A 27,605-nucleotide genomic window follows, 5' to 3' on the forward strand; every position below is an offset into this window, starting at 1 on the left:
GCCTATGCAGATTTTAGACAGGTCCCTTCACAACTAATCAATTAAGATATTTCCAAATTAAAAAAACAAAGAACTGACTATTCCATAGACCAGTCCCAGTTAGATGCGAAACGTAATATGGGGAAATATTACAGATGGGATAACTGTTGAGGTAAACTATTGGCAGCAGCAGTAAAAACTCAGAAAAACATTTTTGCCATGAAAGGCCATGGTAAAAAAATGTAAGATACAGAATTAATATTTACAAAATATTATGAAAAGTTATATGAATCAGAAAAAAGTGAGGATGACAGAGATAATAACACATGGGAGAAGGTTAACAAAAGACCAACAAGACTTAACTCAGAGATAGAAAAAGAGGAGATATTAAGGCTATTCAAAACTTACCAGCGGCTAAAGCAGCAGTTACCATCGCATTTTTATAAAATATTAATATGCAAAGTAATAAAACCCCTTCATAGCGTCTATGTAAATATATATAATGAAGAAGGAACAATATCACAATTATTCAAAGCAGCTAACACAGTAGTTATTCCAAAAGAAAGCAAGGATCCAACACTTCCCCAGTCATATAGACCTCTGTCAATTAATGTAGACTTAAAGGCCTCTATTTATCAAGGTCTGTCAGACCTGATCCGACAGTGCGGATCAGGTCCGACAGACCTCGCTGAATACGGTGAGCAATGCACTCGCTGTATTCAGCATTGCACCAGCAGCTCACAAGAGAGGGGTGTCAATCAACCCGATCATACTCGATCGGGTTGATTTCCGGCGATGTCTGTCCGCCTGCTCAGAGCAGGCGGACAGGTTATGGAGCAGCGGCGAGCCTACAGGAACACGGGAGCTTGATAAATATGCCCCAATATATTAATGATGATAATAACAAACAGATTAAACAAAATAATACCCAATATATAGGCAGAGAAACAGGTAGGGATTTGTCCAGGGAAGATCATCAAAGACACAGATAAGAACAATATTGCAAATAATGGAAGAATATAGATTGAAACAATTGCCTAGCGAGAGACAAGACACTACCTTTTCTGCTAATAAAATAGACCTGCAGCACATAAACACAAATCAAATTAAGTAAATTACAATCTTACCAGGAACAGGGCAGTCTAGGACTACCAAATATCCAATATTATAAGTGGGCGTTATTAATACAATATATAAATAATAGAATGGATCTTAGGAAGTGGACAAATAATTTGGCAAGAGTTAGAACAGAAAATGGCAGGACAGGAATCTGTGGCATATCTACCATATGCAGCCAAAAAAGAATTAACCACTACACAAAAAAATAATGTCCTTATAAAAGACACAATATGGGCATGGAAAAAATAAATAAAATCAGGGTCAAAGGTTAAGCTCTTCTTGCCTATACAAGGCAACCCCAATTTTACGCCAGGCAATCAATACCCCTTTCTCTCACGAGAAGGTAAACCAACAATCAAATATATAAAAGACGTAATTAATATGGGAAAGGCGAAATTCAAATCAAGTAGGGAATTATTTAGCCAATACAAAACATTGGACACATTTTATCATACCTAAAGATTAAGCATTACATACCATACCTAAAGATTAAGCATTACATACCATACCTAAAGATTAAGCATTACATACCATACCTAAAGATTAAGCATTACATACCATACCTAAAGATTAAGCATTACATACCATACCTAAAGATTAAGCATTACATACCATACCTAAAGATTAAGCATTACATACCATACCTAAAGATTAAGCATTACATACAATCAGAAGATTTAATTATGGACACACAAAACCCAGAATGCACAGTGTTGAATATAATAGAAAAAAAAGCCAGAAAGTGACATTTAAATTGGCATTTCTATACAAGCAATTAATAAAGAAAGAATCAAAAGTCTGCTTAAAGGGAATAGTAGAAGAATGGGAGAAAGTTACAGATATACAACTAACAGAAGCTATGATCCTTAGCTGTATAACAAATGTAAGATATACAACCCTAGATATGGGATTAAGGGAATCTAACATGAGACTTATTAGCTTTGATTATATAACCTCCACGAGAAGAGCAATGTGGGATAATAGTACTAACCCAATATGTGTAAAATGTAGCAGACTAGCTCCTGATATAACGCACTATGGAACATATTTATCAAGCTCTGTATGCTCCATAACTTGTCCGCCTGCTCTGAGACCACGGACAGAAATCAACCCGATCAAATACGATTGGGTTGATTGACACCCTCTGCTAATCTGAAGGGGGCGGCATTGCACCAGCAGTTCACAGCGTATGCTGTTGTCATTTATTGATGTGCAGCGGATATGATACGCTACATTGTATCATGTCCACTCGCACATTGATAAATATGCCCCTATATTTGGCTCTGTCCAAAAATACACCAATTCTGGTGCCAGGTATCTTCACTGCTTACAAAAATGACGAGGCTAAAATTAAAACTCGATATTAATAATTTCATGCTTTTTGTCCTACCCAGTGAAGTAACAAAAAAAAAAGAGAGAGGGATCATTATAATGATTATTTTATTAGCTAAAAAAGCTTATATTCAAGATATGGATAGAAAAAAAGCCAACAATTAATGTACTAAGTGGAAATATATGGCACCAGATAAATATAGAGAAAATGGATATCAACAATAGAATAAAACTTTTTTTCGAAAAATGGTCTCTATATATAAAAATCCTGCCTGAAGCCAAACAAAGAGAAAGAAGCCGCTCCTTAACATCTCCGCCGCTAGCGGCTGACGGTGAGAAGGGGGCGGCTTTGCACAAGCATTTCACTAGAAATGCTTGTGCAATGTTAAATGCCAACAGTTTATGCTGCAGCGAATCATGTCCGTCTGGCACTTGTTAAATTGACCCCATAGTCTCACCTGATAGTATCTGCTATGATTACTAGTAAAAATAGATGTTTTATCACCTGATAGTATGAGTTTTAAATAATATGAAACACACGGTTGCAAGAAGAATTGTGTGAATCCTTTGGAATAACCTTGATTTCTGCATTAATAACTTATAAACTGTGGTCTGATCTTTATCAGTCACAATTAGAGACAAAAACAATCTAACTGAACCACTGGTTTTCAACCCTGTCCTCACCCTTACAAACCAGATTTTCAGGATTACCTTGGGTAAGGACAAGCAAAATAACCATGTTTACTAATCAGCTGATTATTTCACCTGTACTCTAGTTGAGCTATCCTAACAATCTCGCCTTTTAGGGAGGACTGGAGACAGGTTTGAAAACTAGTTGACTAAACTAATACACAAACAGTTGTACTTTTCAAGTTTTTGTTAAAGACATTGATTTATCACAGTGAACTTATGTGCCTAGGGCAGCACAAAACCTAAATACTCCACAGGACCTGATAGTATGCACTTTAAATAGTAGGAACTCAGATAAAGTTTTGATTAAAAGTATACTTTAAATACTTTGCCAGTCCTGCTTGGCTGATTACAGTTTTCCCAATTTTGCCCACTCCTCCTCAATGAAATTATATACCCTGCCATTGCTGCTTCTTAACGAAGTGTTCTAATGATGTGTTAACCAGCTATATATAACTATGTTATCTATAATGACACTGAAAATTCCTCTGCTCTCTGACATTTCATCCCTCTCTTGTCCAAACCTCGTGACTCTACAGTATAATTCGGCACTAAAATCAACACTTGACAAAACTGCACCTTCCACTCTTCAACGTACATCAATCACTCGACGGCAACCATGGCACAATAAACAGACTAGATATCTTCAGCGATGCTCACAGGCTGCTGAACGGCAGTGGAGGAAATCACGCACCTGTGCTGATTTCCAACATTATAAATTCACTCTTAAGTCCTACAACTCTGCGCTCAGCCTGGCCAAACAAGTCTATTTCTCCTCCCTTGTGTCATCTCACGCATCCAACCCCAGAAAACTGTTCTCAACCTTTAACTCCCTTCTACTTCCGCTTGCCCCCCCGCCCACTACCAACCTCACTGCTCAACCATTAGAAAAGAGATCTGCACCTCACACCCCTCAAACCCAGCAATCCTACCCACCCCTTCTATTAACAAAACTCTATGCTACTTCCCTCCTGTAACAGAGGAAGAAGTCTCTGCATTCCTATCCTTGGCTCATCTCACAACCTGTCCACTTGACCCTATTCCTTCACAGCGTATTCCCTCTCTCTCTGCTTCACTAACCCCTACCCTAACTCATCTCTTTAACCAATCTCTCACCGCTGGCACATTTCCTGACACATTTAAGCATGCGTCAATCATACCAATCCTAAAAAAGCCCTCGCTTGACCCCTCCACGCCTTCTAACTATCGACTGGTCTCCTTTCTTCCCTTTGCTTCAAAATTATTGGAACGACTAGTCTATAATCGGCTAACTCAATTTCTCACAATTAACTCCTTACTTGATCCACTACAATCTAGTTTCCGCCCTAAACACTCAACAGAAACTGCTCTTGTTAAAGTAACAAATGACCTGTTATCAGCTAAAGCAAAAGGCCATTACTCCTTACTAATTCTTTTTGACCTGTCCGCAGCTTTTGACACAATTGACCATCCTCTCCTCCTAAAAATACTACATTCATTTAGCATCCGAGACACAGCCCTCTCCTGGTTTGCATCATATCTCTCAAACCGCTCGTTTTCAGTTTCCTTTAACAACATATCTTGTGATCCTATGCCTCTCTCAGTTGGAGTACCGCAAGGCTCTGTCTTGGGCCCCTTGCTTTTCTCTCTCTATACATCCTGCCTTGGAAAACATATATCCTCCTTTGGATTCCAGTACCACCTATATGCTGATGATACCCAAATCTATCTTTCCTCTCCTGATATCTCTCCCTCTTTACTCAACCAGATTTCTGACTGCCTCTCTGCAATTTTCTCTTGGATCTCTTCACTCTACCTCCAACTCAATCTGTCCAAAACTGAGCTGCTTCTTATCCCCCCCTCTTCGAGACATCCGACACCTGACATTTCTCTGATGGTTGGAGACTCTATTCTCAACACCTCACCCCAGGTCCGCTGCCTTGGGGTCACACTAGACTCAGAATTCACATTCAACCCACATATACAAGCGCTTACCAAATCTTGCCTTGAAAACTCACCTATTCAGAGAGGCTTACCATCTCTCCTCCATCCCGCATCCGAACCAAACTAATACATGTACATGAACTGCCTGACTCACTGCTGCAAATACAACTGATGTAACAAGCTACCCCAACCTTATGTCTCTGCACCCTAAACCTATAAACTGTGAGCTCTCCGGAGCAGGGCCCTCTTCCTCCTGTACTAGATTTGTTTAGTTTTGTTATGTTTTGTATTTTATCACAAATATTTGTCATTGTATACCCCTATCATTGTACCCAGCGCTACGGAATTTGGCGGCGCTATACAAATAAATGATAATAATAATAGCTATAATGGTTAATGTCTGCATGACATAACTGTTAGGATCCTTTCAGATATTCAGCTATCAAACCAATCCTGGCCGGTAGTCTTGTTATCCCGGCGTCAAGTCGAGTGATAACGGAAAATCTATTAGGATAGTAGCGATAGGACCCAGGAGGAAGATGACTATTGTATAGGAGAATAAAAAGGAGCTGAATACCAGGAAGAGACTGGGAAGGTCAAAGCAGAGTCAACAAGCCAGGGGTCAAACCACAGTCACAGGAAGCATAATCCAGAAGAGTAGTCAGGGAAATCCAAGGTCAGAACCAATCGGGCATCAAACAAGGTGAAATCAGCAGACAGAAGAGAAGTCAAAGTAGGTCCAGGTCACAAGCCAAAGTTCGATATCCAAATATAGAGCACAAAACACAGCCAGAGATAAACTCAATACAAGGGCAATGAAATAGAGAAAGTGAATGGCATTTTAAGGAAAAAGTGCGCCAAAGGTGGCGAGGTGCGTCACATGCGGAGCGATGCATCACAGGCGACGAGGTCGAGACGGAGCAACCTGGCATCAAAATAGTGTCATGGCAACCTGGAGTCATAACAATAACGTACCAAAGTGGTGGCTTTCTATAACATAGCAAGCCATTGGTGGCTCTGCATAATCAATCACCCACTGGTGACAATATATAAAAACACACAGATCTGGAGGCAGGATGACCTCTTTTATTTTTCACCATTATACCTAGACTGATACTAGCATGTTTAACAGGAAAGCTGCAAGCAGACAATCTGCACTTTGCAAAATGTAAGAATGCAGAAGAGCTCTAATGTTCAGTCCTTCTCTTTGCTTTTGGACAAACAATTGAGTGACAGCAGGTGCCTGTCAATTACCCTGCACAAGTGAGTTTGAGATGATTTATCTCTGCCACTTAAGATAAGAACAGAAGCTGCTTCTTAGACTTATGGTTGCAGACTCACCTTTGCATGCCTGAACTGCAAATTCTCAGAGGCTGTGAATGTATTCTTGATAAATTTCCCAATAAGTATAAATTATCCAAGCACTACAACAGATCACCGTAACTTGCAGTAGAGTACTGGCAAGGGGCCCAGTACAACTTATTTTGGACAAGTGTCACTGTATATTGATGATAATGAACATTTATACACTAATATACACAGCGTCCTGTACTAAATACATAGATGCCGCTCTGTATAATTATGTTGAGGGTTTGTACACTAAAATAACAGAACAGGCTGCCCTGTATAATGATGATGGGTGCCTATACACTGATGGTGCGCACTCAGGTTATCATCAGACATTGTGCACTGATGCTTTGCAGTATTTTAAGAGTTGTAGCATTGTCAAAGCTTCTACTAGTGCCCTTCAGCCCCAGTAATATACATTAGGCTGTGGGTTAAGCTTTGTCCCACTGCTGTCATTTGCTCCTCTAACCTTTATGAAAGCTGCTAAAGTTTTGCAGGGGGCAGGTTCTGTGCAGTGAGATATTTTAGCCAGATGCTTCCAGCTGTTCAGGTTGATCTGCATGCTCTGCCTCCCTATGTTTCAGGGGAGTCCCCTTCTATTCTAGCCTTTATGCCACCATATATGGTCCCTGCTATGAAGCCCAAGTAAGGCAGAAAAAAAATATACACGTAAAAAAAATGATGTCATGCACCAAATTTGCGCCACCCCAGCAGGGTCACCCTGAGGCAGTTATCTAGTCTCCCTCTAGTAGAGCACCATCCATTTTCACTTATTGGGGCCTATTTATTATGTGTCTGTCCGACATGATCTGATCAGTGGATCATGTCCGACAGACATCGCTGAATGTGGAGAGCAATACGCTCTCCGCATTCAGCATTGCACCAGCAGTTCTTGTGAACTGCTGGTGCAACGCCGCCCCCTGCAGATTTGCGGCCGCTAGCAGGGGGTGTCAATCAACCCGATCGTATTCGATCTGTTTGAATTGCGGCAATGTCTGTCCGCCTCCTCAGAGCAGCCGGACAGGTTATGGAGCAGCAGTCTTTAGACCGCTGCTTCATAACTGGTGTTTCTGGCGAGCCTGAAGGCTTTCCAGAAACACGGGCCCTCAAGCTCCATACAAAGCTTGATAAATGGGCCCCATTGAATTCCACAGCTACAAATATTATAAAACATTAGTGAATACTTTTCAAATGATTAACGAGTACCCCCAAAAAGGTTTTATTGGGCAAAACACACTGACATTTCCTATATTGGATGACATAAGGAAGCAACGTCACCAAACAGATAAAAATACTACCTGCTCAAGCAATTAGAGATAATAAATTAATAAGCTATTTTACAAACAAAAATTATCATAATTAATTACTCAGCAAACACACATGCCAGCTATCTATAATGCTCCTTTTCCATGTCATGTTGAGGTCACTTCCATCAAAACAGGAGACAGCTTTGGGGTGTTTTTTCTTCATATTACGTGGTCAGCTTTGACTTGTGCTAATTTATTAAGTTAGTTTTAATTTTGGTGCTATTCTGCTGATTACTAATGTTATGACCCTTAGCCTAGTTGACTAATATTACTGGATTGCGGAAACTTGTACTAGTTCCGAATATGACCCCAGCTTGTCCCAAATCTCTGTTTTTTTTGTATTCTGATTGTTCTCAAGTTGTTGCTCCTCTGTATGTCCTTAGTTAGTTACTGACCTACTCTACATATATTATTTATACCTCCACTGTGGTTCTTTTCATTTTATAATACTATATAAAATACAAACTCTGATACTATATAATATATAAACCATGTTACTATATAATATATAAACTCTATTACTATATAATAAATAAACTATGTTACTATATCATATTTAAACTATGATACTATATAATATACAAACTCTGGTACTATATAGTATATAAACTATTGCCTAGATTACGAGTTTTTGTCGGTAAGGCTGTGCGAGGCTAACGAGCCTTTTTTTCTTAAGCTCACTTATCCAACGCTGGTATTACAAGTTTTCTTCAAACCGGCGTTAGCCTCAGCAAAGTGAGCGTTGAGCAAAATTTAGCTCCACATCTCACTGTAATACCAGCGTTGCTTACGGTAGCGGTAAGCTGCCAAAATGTGCTCGTGCACGATTTCCCCATAGGAAACAATGGGGCTGAGCTGGCTGAAAAAAAACCTAACACCTGCAAAAAAGCAGCGTTCAGCTCCTAACGCAGCTCCATTATTTCCTATGGGGAAATTCATTTTATGTCTGTACCTAACACCCTAACATGAACCCCGAGTCTAAACACCCCTAATCTTACACTTATTAACCCCTAATCTGCCGCCCCCGCTATCGCTGACACCTACATTATATTATTAACCCCTAATCTGCCGCTCCGGACACCGCCGCCACCTACATTATACTTATGAACCCCTAATCTACTGCCTCCAACATCGCCGACACCTACATTATAGTTATTAACCCCTAATCTGCCCCCCCCAACGTCGCCGCAACTATATTAAATTCATTAACCCCTAATCTGCCGCCACCAACATCGCCGCCACTATAATACATTTATTAACCCCTAAACCTAAGTCTAACCCTAACCCTAACACCCCCCTAACTTAAATATAATTTAAAATAATCTAAATAAATTTACTACAATTAAATACATTTTTCCTATTTAAAACTAAATACTTACCTATAAAATAAACCCTAAGCTAGCTACAATATAACTAATAGTTACATTGTAGCTATCTTAGGATTTATATTTATTTTACAGGCAACTTTGTATTTATTTTAACTAGGTACAATAGTTATTAAATAGTTATTAACTATTTAATAAATTCCTAGTTAAAATAAATACAAATTTACCTGTAAAATAAACCCTAACCTAAGTTACAATCACACCAAACACTACACTATAATTACAATAATTACCTAAACTACCTACAATTAATTACAATTAAATTAAATAAACTAAATTATGAAAAAAAAACCCACTAAATTACAGAAAATAAAAAAGAATGACAAGAATTTTAAACTAATTACACCTAATCTAATCCCCCTAATAAAATAAAAAAGCCCCCCAAAATAATAAAATTCCCAACCCTATACTAAATTACAAATAGCTCTTAAAAGGGCCTTTGCGGGGCATTGCCCCAAAGTAATCAGCTTTTTCACCTGTAAAAAAAATACAATACCCCCTCAACATTAAAACCCACCACCCACACACCCAACCCTACTCTAAAACCCACCCAATCCCCCCTTAAAAAACCTAACACTACCCCCTTGAAGATCACCCTACCTTGAAACGTCTTCACCCAGCCGGGCACAAGTGGTCCTCCAGAGGGTCCGAAGTCTTCATCCTATCCGGCCAGAAGAGGACCTCCAGACCGGCAGAGGTCTTCATCCAGGTGGCATCTTCTAGCTTCATCCTTCCGGAGCGGAGCGGGTCCATCTTCAAGACATCCGACGCGGAGCATCCTCTTCATTCGACGGCCGACGACTGAATGACTGGTCCTTTAAGTGACGTCATCCAAGATGGCGTCCCTTGAATTCCGATTGGCTGATAGAATCCTATCAGCCAATCGGAATTAAGGTAGGAAAAATCCTATTGGCTGATGCAATCAGCCTATAGGATTGAGCTTGCATTCTATTGGCTGTTCCAATCAGCCAATAGAATGCAAGGTCAATCCTATTGGCTGATTGCATCACCCAATAGGATTTTTCCTACCTTAATTCCGATTGGCTGATAGGATTCTATCAACCAATCGGAATTCAAGGTACGCCATCTTGGATGACGTCACTTAAAGGACCAGTCATTTAGTCGTCGGCCGTCGGATGAAGAGGATGCTCCGCGTCGGATGTCTTGAAGATCTTCAAGGGGGTAGTGTTAGGTTTTTTTAAGGGGGGATTGGGTGGGTTTTAGAGTAGGGTTGGTGTGTGGGTGGTGGGTTTTAATGTTGGGGGGGTATTGTATTTTTTTTTACAGGTGAAAGAGCTGATTACTTTAGGGGCAATGCCCCGCAAAAGGCCCTTTTAAGGGCTATTTGTAATTTGGTATAGGGTAGGGAATTTTACTACTTTGGGGGGCTTTTTTATTTTATTAGGGGGCTTAGATTAGGTGTAATTAGTTTAAAATTCTTGTAATTCTTTTTTTATTTTCTGTAATTTAGTGTTTTGTTTTTTTCGTAAATTAGTTTATTTAATTTAATTGTACTTAATTGTAGGTAGTTTAGGTAATTAGTTTAATTATAGTGTAGTGTTAGGTGTAATTGTAACTTAGGTTAGGGTTTATTTTACAGGTACTTTTGTACTTATTTTAGCTAGGTAGTTATTAAATAGTTAATAACTATTTAATAACTATTCTACCTAGTTAAAATAAATACAAAGTTGCCTGTAAAATAAAAATAAACCCTAAGATGGCTACAATGTAATTATTAATTATATTGTAGCTATCTTAGGGTTTATTTTATAGGTAAGTATTGCGTTTTAAATAGGATTCATTTATTTAATTGTAGTAATTTAATTTAGTTTGATTTAAATTATATTTAAGTTAGGGGGGGTTAGGGTTAGACTTAGGTTTAGGGGTTAATAAATTTAATATAGTAGCAGTGACGTTGGGGACGGCAGATTAGGGGTTAATAAATGTAGGTAGGTGTCGGCGATGTTAGGGACGGCAGATTAGGGGTTAATAATATTTAACTAGTGATTGCGAGGCTGGAGTGCGTCAGTTTAGGGGTTAATACATTTATTAAAGTGGCGGTGATGTCCGGTCAGCAGATTAGGGGTTAAATAATTTTATTATAGTGTTTGCAATGTGGGGGGGCCTCGGTTTAGGTGTTAATAGGTAGTTTATGGGTGTTAGTGTATTTTGTAGCACTTTAGTTAAGAGCTTTATGTTCCGGCGTTAGCCCATAAAACTCTTAGCTACTGACTTTTAAATGCGGTAGGAGTCTGGACAGGAGAGGGTCTACCGCTCACTTTTTCAGGCGATCGTAATACCGGCGTTAGGAAAATCCCATTAAAAAGATAGGATACGCAATTGACGTAAGGGGATTAACGGTATGCTAAAATCGCAGAAGAAAAGTGAGCGATAGACCCTCTCCTGCCTGACTCGCAATACCAGCGGGCATTAAAAAGCAGCATTGGGACCCCTCAACGCTGCTTTTTAAGGCTAACGCAAGACTCGTAATCTAGCCGATTGTTACTATATAATATCAAAATACTATATAATATACAAACTCTGCTACTATATCATATATAAACTATGTTACTATATAATATCTAAACTATAATACGATATAATATCTAAACTCTATTACTATATAATATATACACTTTGTTACTATATAATATCTAAACTATGTTACTATATAAACTCTGTTACTATATAATATCTAAACTATAATACTATATATCTAAACTCTGTTACTATATAATATCTAAACTCTGTTACTTTATAATATATAAATTCTGTTACTATATAATGTCTAAACTATGTTACTATATAATATATAAACTCTGTTACTCTTTAAACTGTGTTACTATATAAACCCTGTTACTAAATAATATATTAAACCTGTTACTATATAATATATAAACTATGTTACTATATAACATATAAACTCAGTTACTATATAATATATAAATCCTGTTACTATATAATATATTATCCCTGTTACTATATAATATATAAACAATGTTACTGTATAATGTATAAACCCTGTTACTATATAATATATAAACTCTTTTACTATATAATAAATAAACCCTGTTACTATATAATATATAAACTCTGTTATTATATAATATATAAACCTTGTTACTATATAAAATCTAAATGATGTTACTATATAATATATAAACTCTGTAACTATATATTATGTAAACCCTGTTACTATATAATATATAAACCCTGTTACTATAAAAAAGTTATAATACTATATATCTAAACTCTGTTACTATATAATATATAAACTTTGTTACTATATAATATATAAACTATATTACTATAATATATATATATATATATATAAACTCTCACTATATAAACCCTGTTACTATATAATATATCAAACCTGTTACTATATAATATATAAACTTTGTTACTATATAATATATAAACTATGTTACTATATAATATATACATCCTGTTATTATATAATATATCAACTCTGTTACTATATAATATATAAACACTGTTACTATATAATATAAAAAATATGTTATTATATCATGTATAAACCCTGTTACTATATAATCTATAAACCCTGTTACTATACAATATATAAACTCTGTTACTATATAATATATAAACACTGTTACTATATAACATATAAACCCTGTTACTATACAATATATAAACCCTGTTACTATATAATATATAAACCCTGTTACTCCATAAAACAGTCAGATAACCAAACAATATAATAGTTACAAAGACAATAACCATATGGAAACAAAATTTAAATTGCAAGAAATTAGAGAAATAAGAATTTGTTGAGAATCACCCGTCAGAGGTACCAAGGTAACTACATATTATTTCAGGGTTTACAAGGCAGGTGGAAACTGTAGTCTGGTTCCAGTTTCATCCTATTTCCTTGATTGTATCATCAGTAACAACACACCATGAAATAGTCAAACAATACATTGGATAACCTTGAATTTGAAACCTAATTCCTCACCTTTTCAATATACAAACTGACACCACCATACAAAAGGCCTTTGAATTATATATGGCATAGGGGAATCCCTTGCAACACTTTAGGAAACACAATATATTAACAAAAGACACAATTTCTGATCACTACAAAGTAATGAAATGCTACTCACCCTTAAGATGGCTAAATATATCTGCTGAGATGGCTAAATATACTTTTGCTGGTATCCAAAAATGGCACTATCAAATTAGCACTCTGTACTCTATGTTCCTACAGCTTATTCTATATTCCTTAAAGGGAAAGAAAGGTCAAAATTGAAATCTGCATGGGTGATTTGGAATGGGAAATAGATGCATTTTTGCAATATACTTCTATTAGCAAAAATGCTTCTAGTAAAAATTATTACTGTTTTTCTGAAGCATACGCACATATCCTGTGAAGGCTTGTGCACCAGTATTCAAAGACCATGGGGTAGATTAATTTTGCTGCGGATGCAGTTGTTTCTGTCACACTACTCGAGTATTGTCTAAATCAGAAATACCTGAGGTATCAGAAAGAGACTGAGGAATGATAGAGATAAACCACACCAAGGGATCTGGACAAGTCCTGGCAGAGACTGGACAAGTAGAGTACAGAATAGACCATAGCACAGTACCTGAAAAAGGGACTTCTCCAATCAGGATGAGAAGGGTACCAGAGTCCGAAAGCTGAAGAATAAAAGAACCAAGGTCAGTGTCCAATCCGAGTTCAAAGCCAGATATCTTGATAATCACAGAAGCTCAAACAAAGGCAACAGGATACTATACTCGAGCAAGGAGAATATGGCAGTTCTGATATTTAAGGCCTAAAGGTTGCGCCAAAAGTGACGCAAGCGATGTGACACGACGACGCCAGAAGCTACGCCAAAAAATGACGCAACCACGATGACGCAAGTAGTGACGACCAAAACAATGCGACCATGATGATGCAAGTAACGGCTCCCAAGGATGACATGACCACGATATCGGGAGGTAGATGCCATTGACGGCCGCATGACTCAGACTCAGACAGTGACTGAATAGAGCAGGAAAAATTTACTACACATGCTGAACTGCCAGGTTTTGAAGTTAAAGGGACACTGAACTCAATTTTTTTCTTTTGTAATTCAGAAAAAGCATGCAATTTTAAGCAACTTTCTAATTTACTCCTATTATCAATTTTTCTTCGTTCTCTTGCTATCATTATTTGAAAAAGAAGGCAACTAAGTTTTTTTTGGTTTCAGTACTCTGGACGGCACTTTTTTATTGGTGGATGAATTTATCCACCAATCAGCAAGGACAACCCAGGTTGTTCACCAAAAAAAAAAAAAAACTTACATTCTTGCATTTCAAATAAAGATACCAAGAGAATGAAGAAAATTTGATAATAGGAGTAAATTAGAAAGTTGCTTAAAATATCATGCTCAATCTGAATCACGAAAGAAAATTTTTGGGTACAGTGTCCCTTTAAGAGGTAGGTGGGCTGTGGGCACTTAGGTGATGAGGATACGGCAGTCAACACCTTTACTTGTCATTGTTACAGTGACACAGGTGGCAGAGGTCATGTATACAAATAGAGTAAACACAGCAGCACAATGAATATACTGGTTTTGCAAATTGTACTTTATCAATGCACCAACTAGTCTACACAAACACAACGTTTATAAGGATGACAACTAGCAGGGGATGTCCCTGCCATGACAGGGTGTTATAGAGGGGGTAGCAAGGGGTTTAGCGGTTCATAGAAGGCTCAAGGTCCAGCAGCACCTAATTATTTCACAAACATAAGCAAAGCCACCAATTACTGATCAAAATGCTGATTGCTGCTTATATGTAACTGAACATAGACACCCACATATAATGTTTTGCGTTTTGGTATTGATTCCCAAACAATATTACATAAAACACCTGTTGATCAGAATTTGCTTTTAACAAGCTAATCATATCCTAAGTGACCCTTTTAAAACCTCATCATTCTTCCCATTCACTGGCCTCTGTAGCAAATTAAAATGGTCTATATTAACTATTTATGAGCCATAGTGTTTATATTGTGAAATAGTCTGTTTAACTAATTAGCCAAACACCATTTGGAGTGAGTGGTCTCATTTAAGTAGCACAACCACTGTCTGATTGCTATGCAGCACAACCACTGTTTGATTTGCTATGCAGCACAACCACTGTTTGATTTGCTATGCAGCACAACCACTCTCTGATTTGCTATGCAGCACTACCACTGTCTGATTTGTTATGCAGCACAACCACTGTCTGATTTGTTATGCAGCACTACCACTGTTTGATTTGCTATGCAGCACAACCACTGTCTGATGTGTTATGCAGCACAACCACTGTCTGATTTGCTATGCAGCACAACCACTGTCTGATTTGCTATGCAGCACAACCACTGTCTGATTTGTTATGCAGCACTACCAGCTCCTAAGCTTACATTCCTGTTTTTTAAATACAGATGCAAAGAGAATGAAGTAAAATTGACAATAGGAGTAAATTAGGAAGTTGCTTAAAACGTCATGGTCTAAAAAATGTGGGTTTCATATCCCTTTAATTAGCAATAGGATGGTATGTAATGGGGGCGCTTCATAGACAGAGCGCTTCATAGGTTCCAATGGGATCCTTATTCTGATGCTTCATACGCTTTTTATATTTGTTTAAAGGGATACTAAACCCATTTCCTGTGCAGCACAACCACTGTTTTATATGTTATGCAGCACAACTACTGTCTGATTTTGTTATGCAGCACTACCACTGTCTGATTTGCTATGCAGCACAACCACTGTCTGATTTGCTATGCAGCACAACCACTGCCTGATTTGCTATGCAGCACAACCACTGTCTGATTTGCTATGCAGCTCAACCACTGTCTGATTTGCTATGCAGCACAACCACTGTCTGATTTGGTATGCAGCACAACCACTGTCTGATGTGTTATGCAGCACACCCACTGTCTGATTTGCTATGCAGCACTACCACTGTCTGATTTGGTATGCAGCACAACCACTGTCTGATTTGCTATGCAACACAACCACTGTCTGATGTGTTATGCAGCACAACCACTGTCTGATTTGGTATGCAGCACAACCACTGTCTGATTTGTTATGCAGCACTACCACTGTCTGATTTGTTATGCAGCACAACCACTGTCTGATTTGCTATGCAGCACTACCACTGCCTGATTTACTATGCAGCACAACCACTGTCTGATTTGTTATGCAGCACAACCACTGTCTGATTTGCTATGCAGCACAACCATTGTCTGATTTGCTATGCAGCACAACCACTGTCTGATTTGAATTTAGCCACCAATCAGCAAGCGCTACCCAGGTTCTGAACGAAAAATGGGCCAGCTCCTAAGCTTACATTCCTGCTTTTTAAATACAGATGCCAAGAGAATGAAGTAAAATTGATAATAGGAGTAAATTAGGAAGTTGCTTAAAACGTCATGTTCTAAAAAATGTGGGTTTCATATCCCTTTAACTAGCAATAGGATGGTATGTAATGGGGGCGCTTCATAGACAGAGCGCTTCATAGGTTCCAATGGGATCCTCATTGTGATGCTTCATATGCTTTTTATATTTGTTTAAAGGGATACTAAACCCAATTTTTTTTCTTTCATGATTCAGATAGAGCATGAGATTTTAAGCAACTTTCTAATTTACTCCTATTATCATTTTTTCTTTGTTCTCATGCTATCTTGATTTGAAAAAGCAGTACTGTAAGCTTTAGAGCCAGACCATTTTTTGTTCAGCATCTGGGTAGCACTTGCTGATTTGTGGCTAAATGTAGCAAACCAATTAGCAAGCGCTACCCAGGTGCTGAACTAAAAATGGGCTGGCTCCTAACCTTTCATTACTGCTTTATCAAATCAAGATAACATGAGAACAAAGAAAAATGGATAATAGGAGTAAATTAGAAAGTTGTTTAAAATTGCATGCTCTATCTGAATCATGAAAGAAAAAATTTGGGGTTAGTATCCCTTTAATAAAATACACACGGTCACCACTGTATTTTGGGTGCATTTGACACACATTTGTAAACTTAAACAGAGATCTGATGATCTGATCTCTCGGGTTAATTTTATAAGCGCTAATTGATACTGCAGCTCAATAACCAGCCACTTGTAATGCCTGACTGATTAATTATTGCGTGCCCGCAATAAATTAGCGCCTTGTTCTACTGATAATACTAATTAATTTAAATTACGGATACACCAGACAGCCTTCACAAACCGCTGGTATAATTATCTCTCTAGTTCTATATATTGTAATGACTGAGAGTCGGTAACAGCCACACTGCACACAACCACATCATATAGCACAGTCAGTCACACAGCTGTCAGTTCTGCCGCTCTAACTGACAAGCTCCACCCCATACTCCCATAACCTCAAGCAACCGACTGTACGGAACTGCTGTAGTTTCCTGATTCCGTACGGACCAAACCAAATAAAGGGAGATTTTGTGTAAACCCTAACGTGTAGCTTCGGCAAGTTTAACTCAACACCGGCATGAAACCCCCTATCTGAAATGGTTTGATCCAATGACGACTTCTCTTCTATAGAACAAACCATTTTGCAGTGAAGGGGGGTTAGAGAAAATACTCTGTGTTTGACATATTCTCAGGATGGATTTATTTTGAAGTTTTCACCCCAGTTGCTGATTCACTTGTAGAAGTCTTCCTGGTTGTACCTGTGTGTAATCAAAATGTGTTAAGGGCTGAGTGATCAGGTGAGTTACAGGTGCTGATTGAGGGTTGCAGGGGAGTTTATTATTGTCATTGTGTATGAATAGGGCCCCAGGGTAGGACAATAAAGTTATAGCCTCAGCCAGAGGAACCCATAACTAGCTGCATTATAGCAATGACAACCGGTGTAGCGCAGTAATCATCTGATGAGTCACACGAACATGCTCTGTTATTATTATATGGTTCAGGCTGCACTATAACTTGTGTTTCCCATTAGAAGGTGGACACGTTGTTGCATTATAAGGTGCTATAGGGATACTCATACGTTATAAGATGCTCTAGAGATACATTGTATAAATATAAGGTGCTGTAAAGATACAGTGTTGCCTTATAGGCTGTATAGAGATACAGTGTTACCTTATAGGATCTATAGAGATACATTGCCTTATAGACTCTATAGAGATACATTGTATAAATATAAGGTGCTGTAATGATACATTGTTGCCTTATAGGCTGTATAGAGATACAGTGTTACCTTATAGGATCTATAGAGATACATTGCCTTATAGACTCTATAGAGATACATTGCCTTATAGGCTCTATAGAGATACAGTTTTGCCTTATAGACTCTATAGAAATACATTGTATAAATATAAGGTGCTGTAATGATACATTGTTGCCTTATAGGCTATAGAGAGATACAGTGTTACCTTATAGGATCTATAGAGATACATTGCCTTATAGGCTCTATAGAAATACAGTTTTGCCTTATAGACTCTATAGAAATACATTGTATAAATATAAGGTGCTGTAATGATACATTGTTGCCTTATAGGCTCTATAGAGATACAGTGTTACCTTTTAGGCTCTATAGAGATACAGTGTTACCTTTTAGGCTCTATAGAGATAGTGTTGCCTTAAGTAGGCTCTATAGAGCTATAGTGTTGCCTTATATAGGCTCTATAGAGATATAGTGTTGCATTATATAGGCTCTATAGAGATACAGTGTTGCCTTATATAGGCTCTATAGAGATATAGTGTTGTCTTATATAGGCTCTATAGAGATATAGTGTTGTCTTATATAGGCTCTATAGAGATACAGTGTTGTCTTATATAGGCTCTATAGAGATACAGTGTTGTCTTATATAGGCTCTATAGAGATACAGTGTTGTCTTATATAGGCTCTATAGAGATACAGTGTTGTCTTATATAGGCTCTATAGAGATACAGTGTTGTCTTATATAGGCTCTATAGAGATAGTGTTGTCTTATATAGGCTCTATAGAGATACAGTGTTGTCTTATATAGGCTCTATAGAGATACAGTGTTGTCTTATATAGGCTCTATAGAGATACAGTTTTGTCTTATATAGGCTCTATAGAGATACAGTGTTGTCTTATATAGGCTCTATAGAGATACAGTGTTGTCTTATATAGGCTCTATAGAGATACAGTGTTGTCTTATATAGGCTCTATAGAGATACAGTGTTGTCTTATATAGGCTCTATAGAGATACAGTGTTGTCTTATATAGGCTCTATAGAGATACAGTGTTGTCTTATATGGGCTCTATAGAGATACAGTGTTGTCTTATATGGGCTCTATAGAGATACAGTGTTGTCTTATATAGGCTCTATAGAGATACAGTGTTGTCTTATATAGGCTCTATAGAGATACAGTGTTGTCTTATATAGGCTCTATAGAGATACAGTGTTGTCTTATATAGGCTCTATAGAGATACAGTGTTGTCTTATATAGGCTCTATAGAGATACAGTGTTGTCTTATATAGGCTCTATAGAGATACAGTGTTGTCTTATATAGGCTCTATAGAGATACAGTGTTGTCTTATATAGGCTCTATAGAGATACAGTGTTGTCTTATATAGGCTCTATAGAGATACAGTGTTGTCTTATATAGGCTCTATAGAGATACAGTGTTGTCTTATATAGGCTCTATAGAGATACAGTGTTGTCTTATATAGGCTCTATAGAGATACAGTGTTGTCTTATATAGGCTCTATAGAGATACAGTGTTGTCTTATATAGGCTCTATAGAGATACAGTGTTGCCTTATATAGGCTCTATAGAGATATAGTGTTGCCTTATATAGGCTCTATAGAGATATAGTGTTGTCTTATATAGGCTCTATAGAGATATAGTGTTGTCTTATATAGGCTCTATAGAGATATAGTGTTATCTTATATAGGCTCTATAGAGATATAGTGTTGTCTTATATAGGCTCTATAGAGATACAGTGTTGCCTTATATAGGCTCTATAGAGATACAGTGTTGCCCTATATAGGCTCTATAGAGATATAGTGTTGTCTTATATAGGCTCTATAGAGATATAGTGTTGTCTAATATAGGCTCTATAGAGATATAGTGTTGTCTAATATAGGCTCTATAGAGATATAGTGTTGTCTAATATAGGCTCTATAGAGATATAGTGTTGTCTAATATAGGCTCTATAGAGATACAGTGTTGCCTTATAAGATCTAGGGGTAAGCACATAGGTTTAAGTCCTGCTCTGTGCCACAAGAGCTGCAGCTACTAAACTGGGCAGGCAGAGATGATAATTGGCAGGGTTTTATGGCTGCTGCTTCCTATTTGGGACCATCAGTTCTCCACAACACTTAAGTGGAACCTTAACTATGTGTTTAACTTCTTTAAACTGCATTGTCTCCTGCCACACACTGCCTATAGGCCAGCAATAGATTTCTTTAGCTCATGTGGCTGTAATCATTATCAGGAGTGCGCACCTGTATATCTTCAAATCGGACATGTGGCCCTTGCAGGGCCAGCTAGAGAGTCAATAGGAGAAAAACATATATTAAAAGGGGGTAGGGAGCAGGACCAGTATTAGGAAATAATATTTTTTCTAATTTTTATACTTTAAAAAAAATAATAATCTGTGAACAAAAATAAAATACTTTTAGTAAGCACGACTTTTGTTTGATTAAAAGGACAGTGTAATGTAAAATTAGTTTCTTCTTAAAGTTTTCCAATTACTTGTTATACCAGCTGCAGAGTTTGAAATGTATAGAATATTGGTCCTTTATGTTTATTTTTGTATACAAAATATCTGTTTCTGCTTACTGGACCACAACAGACTGATCTTAAAGGGAGAGAATACCCCATTAAGTTATCTAATTATTTGCACAAAGTCCTCATTATCTACTTTATTAAAATTTTAGTATCTCTCTTTTTTTGTAACCAGAACTTAAAGGGACAGTTCACCCAAAATCATTCTCCTCTTTAAATTATTCCCAATGATCCTTTTAACCTGCTAGAGTGTATTAAATTGGTTACAAGTAGCTCCTTTACTCCTATTTCAGCACTTGAAATAGCTAATTTTACCTGTGGTATAGCCACCTATACTGAACGTTTTGATACTGGAGTCTCAGCTATTGACAAGCCTAAGTAAACGCAGCCAGCAGAAGAAGTTACACTCTCAGTGGGATGCAGGATAGTTAAGTAATACAATAATTGTCCATTGTTTTCTCTATGTATTGAGCTTTGGTGTTCCAGACAAATAAAAGATAAGGAAGCAAGTCTGTGTACACAAAGTAATAATATAATGAGATCTGATATCACCTTTAAGTTCAACCCATTGTAATAGGCGGTGGTTTCAAAGCACAAAATCAGCTACTTCATATACACAAATAAGCATGAAAATGCAATTTCTCAAATATTTTATACTCTGCAGTTAGTACAACAAGTCATTTAAAATACATTAATGGAAAACTATTTTACAGTGTACTGTCCCTTTAAAGGGTCAGTCAACACCAAACTTCTTATTGATTAAAAAGTTAGATAACGCCTTTACTACCCATTCCCCAGCTTTGTACAACAAACATTGTTATATTAATTTACTTTATAACCTCTACATGTCTGCCTGTTTCTAACACAACCTCTATCACATGCTTTTGTATTTGCTTTTCACAAAAAGAGACTGTTAGTTCATGTGGGCCATGTAGATAACGTGCACACCACAGTACTAATTGGCTAAAATGCAAGTTAAGAAATAAAGTCATGTGATCAGGGGGCAGTCAGCAGAGGCTTAGATACAAAGTAATCACAGAGGTAAAAAGTGTATTAATATAACCATGTTGGTTATGCACAACTGGGGAATGGGTAATAAAGTGAGTATCTATCATTTTAAACAATAACAATTTTGGAGTTGACTGTCCCTTTAAGTTCACAAATGTTCAGTATGGGTGGTGATACAGTAGGCAAAATCGGCTATTTCAAATGAGAAAAAAAGTTAAAGGAGCTATTTGTAAACAATTTAATACACTCCAGTATATAAAACGGATAATTGCAAAAACATTAAAGTAAACTGTCCCTTTTATTTGTGTAACCCTAAACCAGTGAGATTTCAGAACTAAATTTCCCCTGATTTTTCAGAACTAAATTTCCCTTGATGCGCAACTCAACCCTAGAGTGCCTAAGCATCATGGGAAATGTAGTTCCAAAACATCTGGTGTGCCAAAGTCAGCCACCACTGGTTTAAAGGTTTAGCTTTGCACCATCACTTTAGTGTTTTTTCATGTGACAAGTGGATGACATTACAGGGAGTCTACTAATATTTTTTTTGTATTATAATTAAAGGGATATTTACTGAAAAAAACTGTCAGCTAGTAAGAGATGCATTTAAACATGTTAACATAGAAACATGAATACATATGAATTAGATGCTGTTTAAATGAAATTTACCAGTATTAGTTCTGCACTTCCATATGGTAGACAGAAAACTTTCTAAGCATTACATTGTAGCCCTTATTGTTAGCCAAGGGTTAAAGTCCTTCTGGCAGTGAAAGGGTTTGCATGTTTGCGCTTGGTATAAAGTGAAATTAGATTACTGACTGATCTAACAGATTAGGGCATGAATAATTGTGTTCTGTATATGAGTAGTGCACGCTGTTTGTTTGCTCTCATTTCTGGTAACGCTGCTGCAAACACAGGGCTTTGGTTTGGAATAATGGACATTTTCAGGAACAGGACTGGTTTTGTGCGCTCCCCACTGATTAGCAAAAGGTGAAGTGTTCTTTGTTACCGCTGTGCATGTGAGATGTCTGTACTTCCGCTAATATTCGCTCACTTATCTCTAGGATGGCCTCGGCGGGGCAAGAGAAGCAGTACCCTCCTTCGCTGCTAAGTTTTTTCATCTATAACCCTAAATTTGGCCCAAAAGAAGGCGAGGTGAGTGTGTATTTCGATAAGAGGATGTGCACAAACATTCTACAGCTAGTGAGAAAGTCTTGTGACAACGCATTACCCACAAATGTCTTCTGTATTATTACTTCCTAAAATAAACAGGTTCTACCCACAATCCCTTGCAGATCAATACATCTGAGCTTTCATATTAAAGGGGCACTAAACCGCTGGGCACAACTACAGCAGAATGGTTACTGCTCTCAGTACTGTTTTTTCCGTCTGTCTGCAGCTCTCTTCAGAGTTGTTCTCTTGTTTTAACCCTTTGCAGGTGCCGGCTGGCGAAGCTTTGCAATTTTATGCTGGGCGCCACCATCTTGGAGCTCATGTATTCTGGCACTCTGGGACATAAGTGTGGCACGTTCACAGAGCAGCGCACACAATACTGAACGTGAGGTTTACGTTTTTATACAGAGTTAAAAAGTTACATAACATATATAAGAAGAATACCTAAGCTCCATGATGGCCAATAGGCACCTGCAAAATATGAGTGGCTTTAATTCCCCTTTAAGTGGACTTACTAGCTTAAAAAAAGAAATGTATTTGGTACTTTTCCATATAAGGACCACCCCTGTAATAAACTTAAAGGGACATGAAGCCTAAAATGTTTCTGTCATGATTCAAACAGAGCATACCATTTTAAACAACTTTCCAATTTACGTTTATTATCTAATTTGCTTAGTTCTCTTGGCATACTTTGCTGAAAAGAATACCTAGGTATGCTCAGGAGTGGGGTGCTAGCTGCTGATTGGTGGCTGCACATAAGTCTGTTGTCTTTGGCTTACCAATGTGATCAGCTAGCTCCCAGTAGTACATGGATACCAGAATGAGGCAAAATTGATGATAGAAATCAAATGGAAGCTGTTTAAAATGCTTAATGTGAAATATTTAAGTTTCATTTCCCTTTAATTAGGAGCTGACTTGAGAGCATTGTGTGTACGACACAAGTCATGAGTTAACTGTATTTACTTACATGCAAACCAATTCATAACTTTGCAACAATATTTCATTTACCTACCACTTAGCTTAAAGGGACATGAAACCCAAAATGTTTCTTTCATGATTCAGATAGAGCATACAACTTTCTAATTTACTTGTATTATCTAATTTGCTTTAAAGGGACAGTATACTGTAAAATAGTTTTTCCCTTAATGTGTTTACAATTGGTTTTTTTACCAACTGCAGAGTAAAAAATGTATGAAAATTAGCTTTTTAAGGCTTATTTGTGTATATTAAAGCTCTGATTTTGTGTTTTGAAGCCACAACCTAATACAATGGGTTGAGCTTGTAGGTATAATCAGATCTCATTACTTTATCACATTGTGCACATATACATGTGTCTGTATCTTATATCTGTAGGTATAATCAGATCTCATTACTTTATTACATTGTGTACATATACATGTGTCTGTATCTTATATCTGTAGGTATAATCAGATCTCATTACTTTATCACACTGTGTACATATACATGCGTCTTTACCTTATATCTGTAGGTATAATCAGATCTCATTACTGTATCACATTGTGTACATATACCTGCTTCTTTATCTTATATCTGTAGGTATAATCAGATCTCATTTCTTTATCACATTGTGTACATATACATGTGTCTTTATCTTATATCTGTAGGTATAATCAGATCTCATTACTTATCACACTGTGTACATATACATGTGTCTGTATCTTATATCTGTAGGTATAATCAGATCTCATTACTGTATCACATTGTGTACATATACCTGCTTCTTTATCTTATATCTGTAGGAATAATCAGATCTCATTTCTTTATCACATTGTGTACATATACATGTCTTTACCTTATATCTGTAGGTATAATCAGATCTCATTACTGTATCACATTGTGTACATATACATGTGTCTTTATCTCATATCTGTAGGTATAATCAGATCTCATTACTGTATCACATTGTGTACATATACGTGTGTCTTTATCTTATATCTGTAGGTATAATCAGATCTCATTACTGTATCACATTGTGCACATATACCTGCTTCTTTATCTTATATCTGTCCTTAAAACCATCACCAGTACCTTGAGAGAACAATGGAAAATCAACATTTTATTACCTTATCTCTGCTATATCCAACTGGGAGTGTAATTTCTTCTGCTGGCTGTGTTTACAAAGCTTATCTATAGCTGGTACGCGCGGCCACAAACTTTCAGAATAGGTGGGGATACCACATGCTAAATCAACCATTTCAAATGCCAATATAAGGGTAAAGGAGCTACTTGTAAACAATTTAATACACTCCAGCAGGTAAAGTGGATCATTGGGAACAAATTAAAGGGGAGAAATTTTTTGAGTAAACTGTCCCTTTAAGAGTAGCGAGCAATAAAAGATGGGGATACGGCTGTCAGCGAGTGCGCGCGCATGAGTTCAAGTATGCTGTCATTTTTTTTATTCTTGCATCTCACAAACTCAATTTCTTTAAATTTTACTGTGTCTTAAATGGAAAAGTACCACTTTTTTTGTTTTGTTTTGCCTACAGCTGTCAGTGACCACATGCACTCAAGTATACCATGTGCACATGCACTCAAGTATACTGTCATTTTTTTTTCTTGCATCTCTCTACCGCCTTAAATGAACAAGTAGTGCCTCCCGACTTTCCTTCTGTATAGTAAGGAAAATATTACATTAACTATTATCTTAATCAGACAACTATTATGTTTATCATACGCTCAATGCTCTCAAGTCAGTGGTAGTCATGGGTGGTCCTTAAATGGAAAAGTACCTTTTATTTTCAAAGGGATAGAAAGGTCAAAATTGAAATGTGCTTGGGTGCATTTCACTTTTAAGTAGAAGCGTTTCTGCAAAATATTTCCATTAGCAAAAATTCTTCTAAAAAAAAAAGATTCCTGTTTTTCTAGTGGCATACGCACATATGCTACGTGTGACTAGAGCTGGGGGAGGTGTGTTTTGTATCAGTGAAGCTTTGTGTCATGCACGCCACTGCTAACTCTCTGAGAAGGTGCATTGTTTGAATGCAGGTGCAAGGATACTCGCAGCATATGTGCGTATGCTACTGAAAATAGTAATAACTTTTACTAGAAGCAGTTTTGCTAATGGAAGTATATTACAGAAATGCTAATATTTCAAAATGAAATGCACCCATGCACGCTTCAATTTGGACCCTTTAAACAAATTTCTTTCTCCCACTTTGCATCTGTAAGTGGGTTAAATACATAGTTGTGCTCCTGTGAAACTCCAAATGAGGATAGTGCTTGTGAGAAAATGAGAAAGCGGCATACCTGCGTATACTCCAATCACTGGTTAAATCCTCATGTGAAACAGAATGAAGGAATTAAACACATAGTAAAAGAAGAGAAATCGTTTAAAAATAAAATGTTCCAATAGAATATTTTTGTTTTATACTACAACGTCCCTTTAACTTTCATGCAGCTCCTCTGGGCTTCTTTGCCAGTATGCATGTAAATTACACGTTTAAGTCATGTATGTTTTAACCCCTTAAGGACACGGCCATTTTTAAATTTCTTTCCCTTAAGGACCAGGGCTATTTTTACATTTCTGCGGTGTTTGTGTTTAGCTGTAATTTTCCTCTTACTCGTTTACTGTACCCACACATATTATATACCGTTTTTCTCGCCACTAAATGGACTTTCTAAAGATACCATTATTTTCATCATATCTTATAATTTACTATTAAAAATATTATAAAATATGAGGAAAAAATGGAAAAAAACACACTTTTTCTAACTTTGACCCCCAAAATCTGTTACACATCTACAACCACCAAAAAACAACCATGCTAAATAGTTTCTAAAATTTGTCCTGAGTTTAGAAATACCCAATGTTTACATATTCTTTGCTTTTTTTGCAAGTTATAGGGCCATAAATACAAGTAGCACTTTGCTATTTCAAAACCACTTTTTTTCAAAATGAGCGCTAGTTACATTGGAACCCTGATATCTGTCAGGAATACCTAAATATCCCTTGACATGTATATATTTTTTTTTAGAAGACATCCCAAAGTATTGATCTAGGCCCATTTTGGTATATTTCATGCCACCATTTCACCGCCAAATGCGATCAAATAAAAAAAAATGTTCACTTTTTCACAAACTTTAGGTTTCTCACAGAAATTATTTACAAACAACTTGTGCAATTATGGCATAAATGGTTGTAAGTGCTTCTCTGGGATCCCCTTTGTTCAGAAATAGCAGACTTATATGGCTTTGGCGTTGCTTTTTGGTAATTAGAAGGCTGCTAAATGCCACTGCGCGCCACACGTGTTTTATGCCCAGCAGTGAAGGGGTTAATTAGGGAGCATGTAGGGAGCTTGTAGAGTTAATTTTAGCTTTAGTGTAGTGTAGTAGACAACCCAAAGTATTGATCTAGGCCCATTTTGGTAAATTTAATGCCACCATTTCACCGCCAAATGCGATCAAATTAAAAAAAAACGTAATTTTTTTCGCAATTTTAGGTTTCTCACTGAAATTATTTACAAACAGCTTGTGCAATTATAGCACAAATGGTTGTAAATGCTTCTCTGGTATCCCCTTTGTTCAGAAATAGCAGACATATATGGCTTTGGCAATGCTTTTTGGTAATTAGAAGGCTGCTAAATGCCGCTGCACATCACACGTGTATTATGGCTAGCA

General features: G+C 37.1%; 1 protein-coding gene across 2 annotated transcripts in view; it reads left to right on the forward strand.

The window, feature by feature from the left end:
- Nucleotides 1–17,638: 17,638 nt before the first annotated feature.
- The window catches only part of CCZ1 (CCZ1 homolog, vacuolar protein trafficking and biogenesis associated), a 74,110-nt gene continuing 64,143 nt past the window's right edge, over nt 17,639–27,605 (forward strand). The window contains exons 1-2 of one of the 2 annotated variants that reach the window (XM_053694598.1): nt 17,639–17,794; nt 22,859–22,949. In XM_053694598.1, coding sequence (XP_053550573.1) covers nt 22,860–22,949 — 90 coding nt within the window. In that variant the 5' untranslated portion in view covers nt 17,639–17,794; nt 22,859. Of the gene's footprint in view, nt 17,795–22,690; nt 22,785–22,858; nt 22,950–27,605 lie in introns of those variants that run through there. The other variant, XM_053694596.1, reaches the window with a different exon arrangement.

Source organism: Bombina bombina, chromosome 11, assembly GCF_027579735.1.
Source record: "Bombina bombina isolate aBomBom1 chromosome 11, aBomBom1.pri, whole genome shotgun sequence".
Taxonomy (NCBI): domain Eukaryota; kingdom Metazoa; phylum Chordata; class Amphibia; order Anura; family Bombinatoridae; genus Bombina; species Bombina bombina.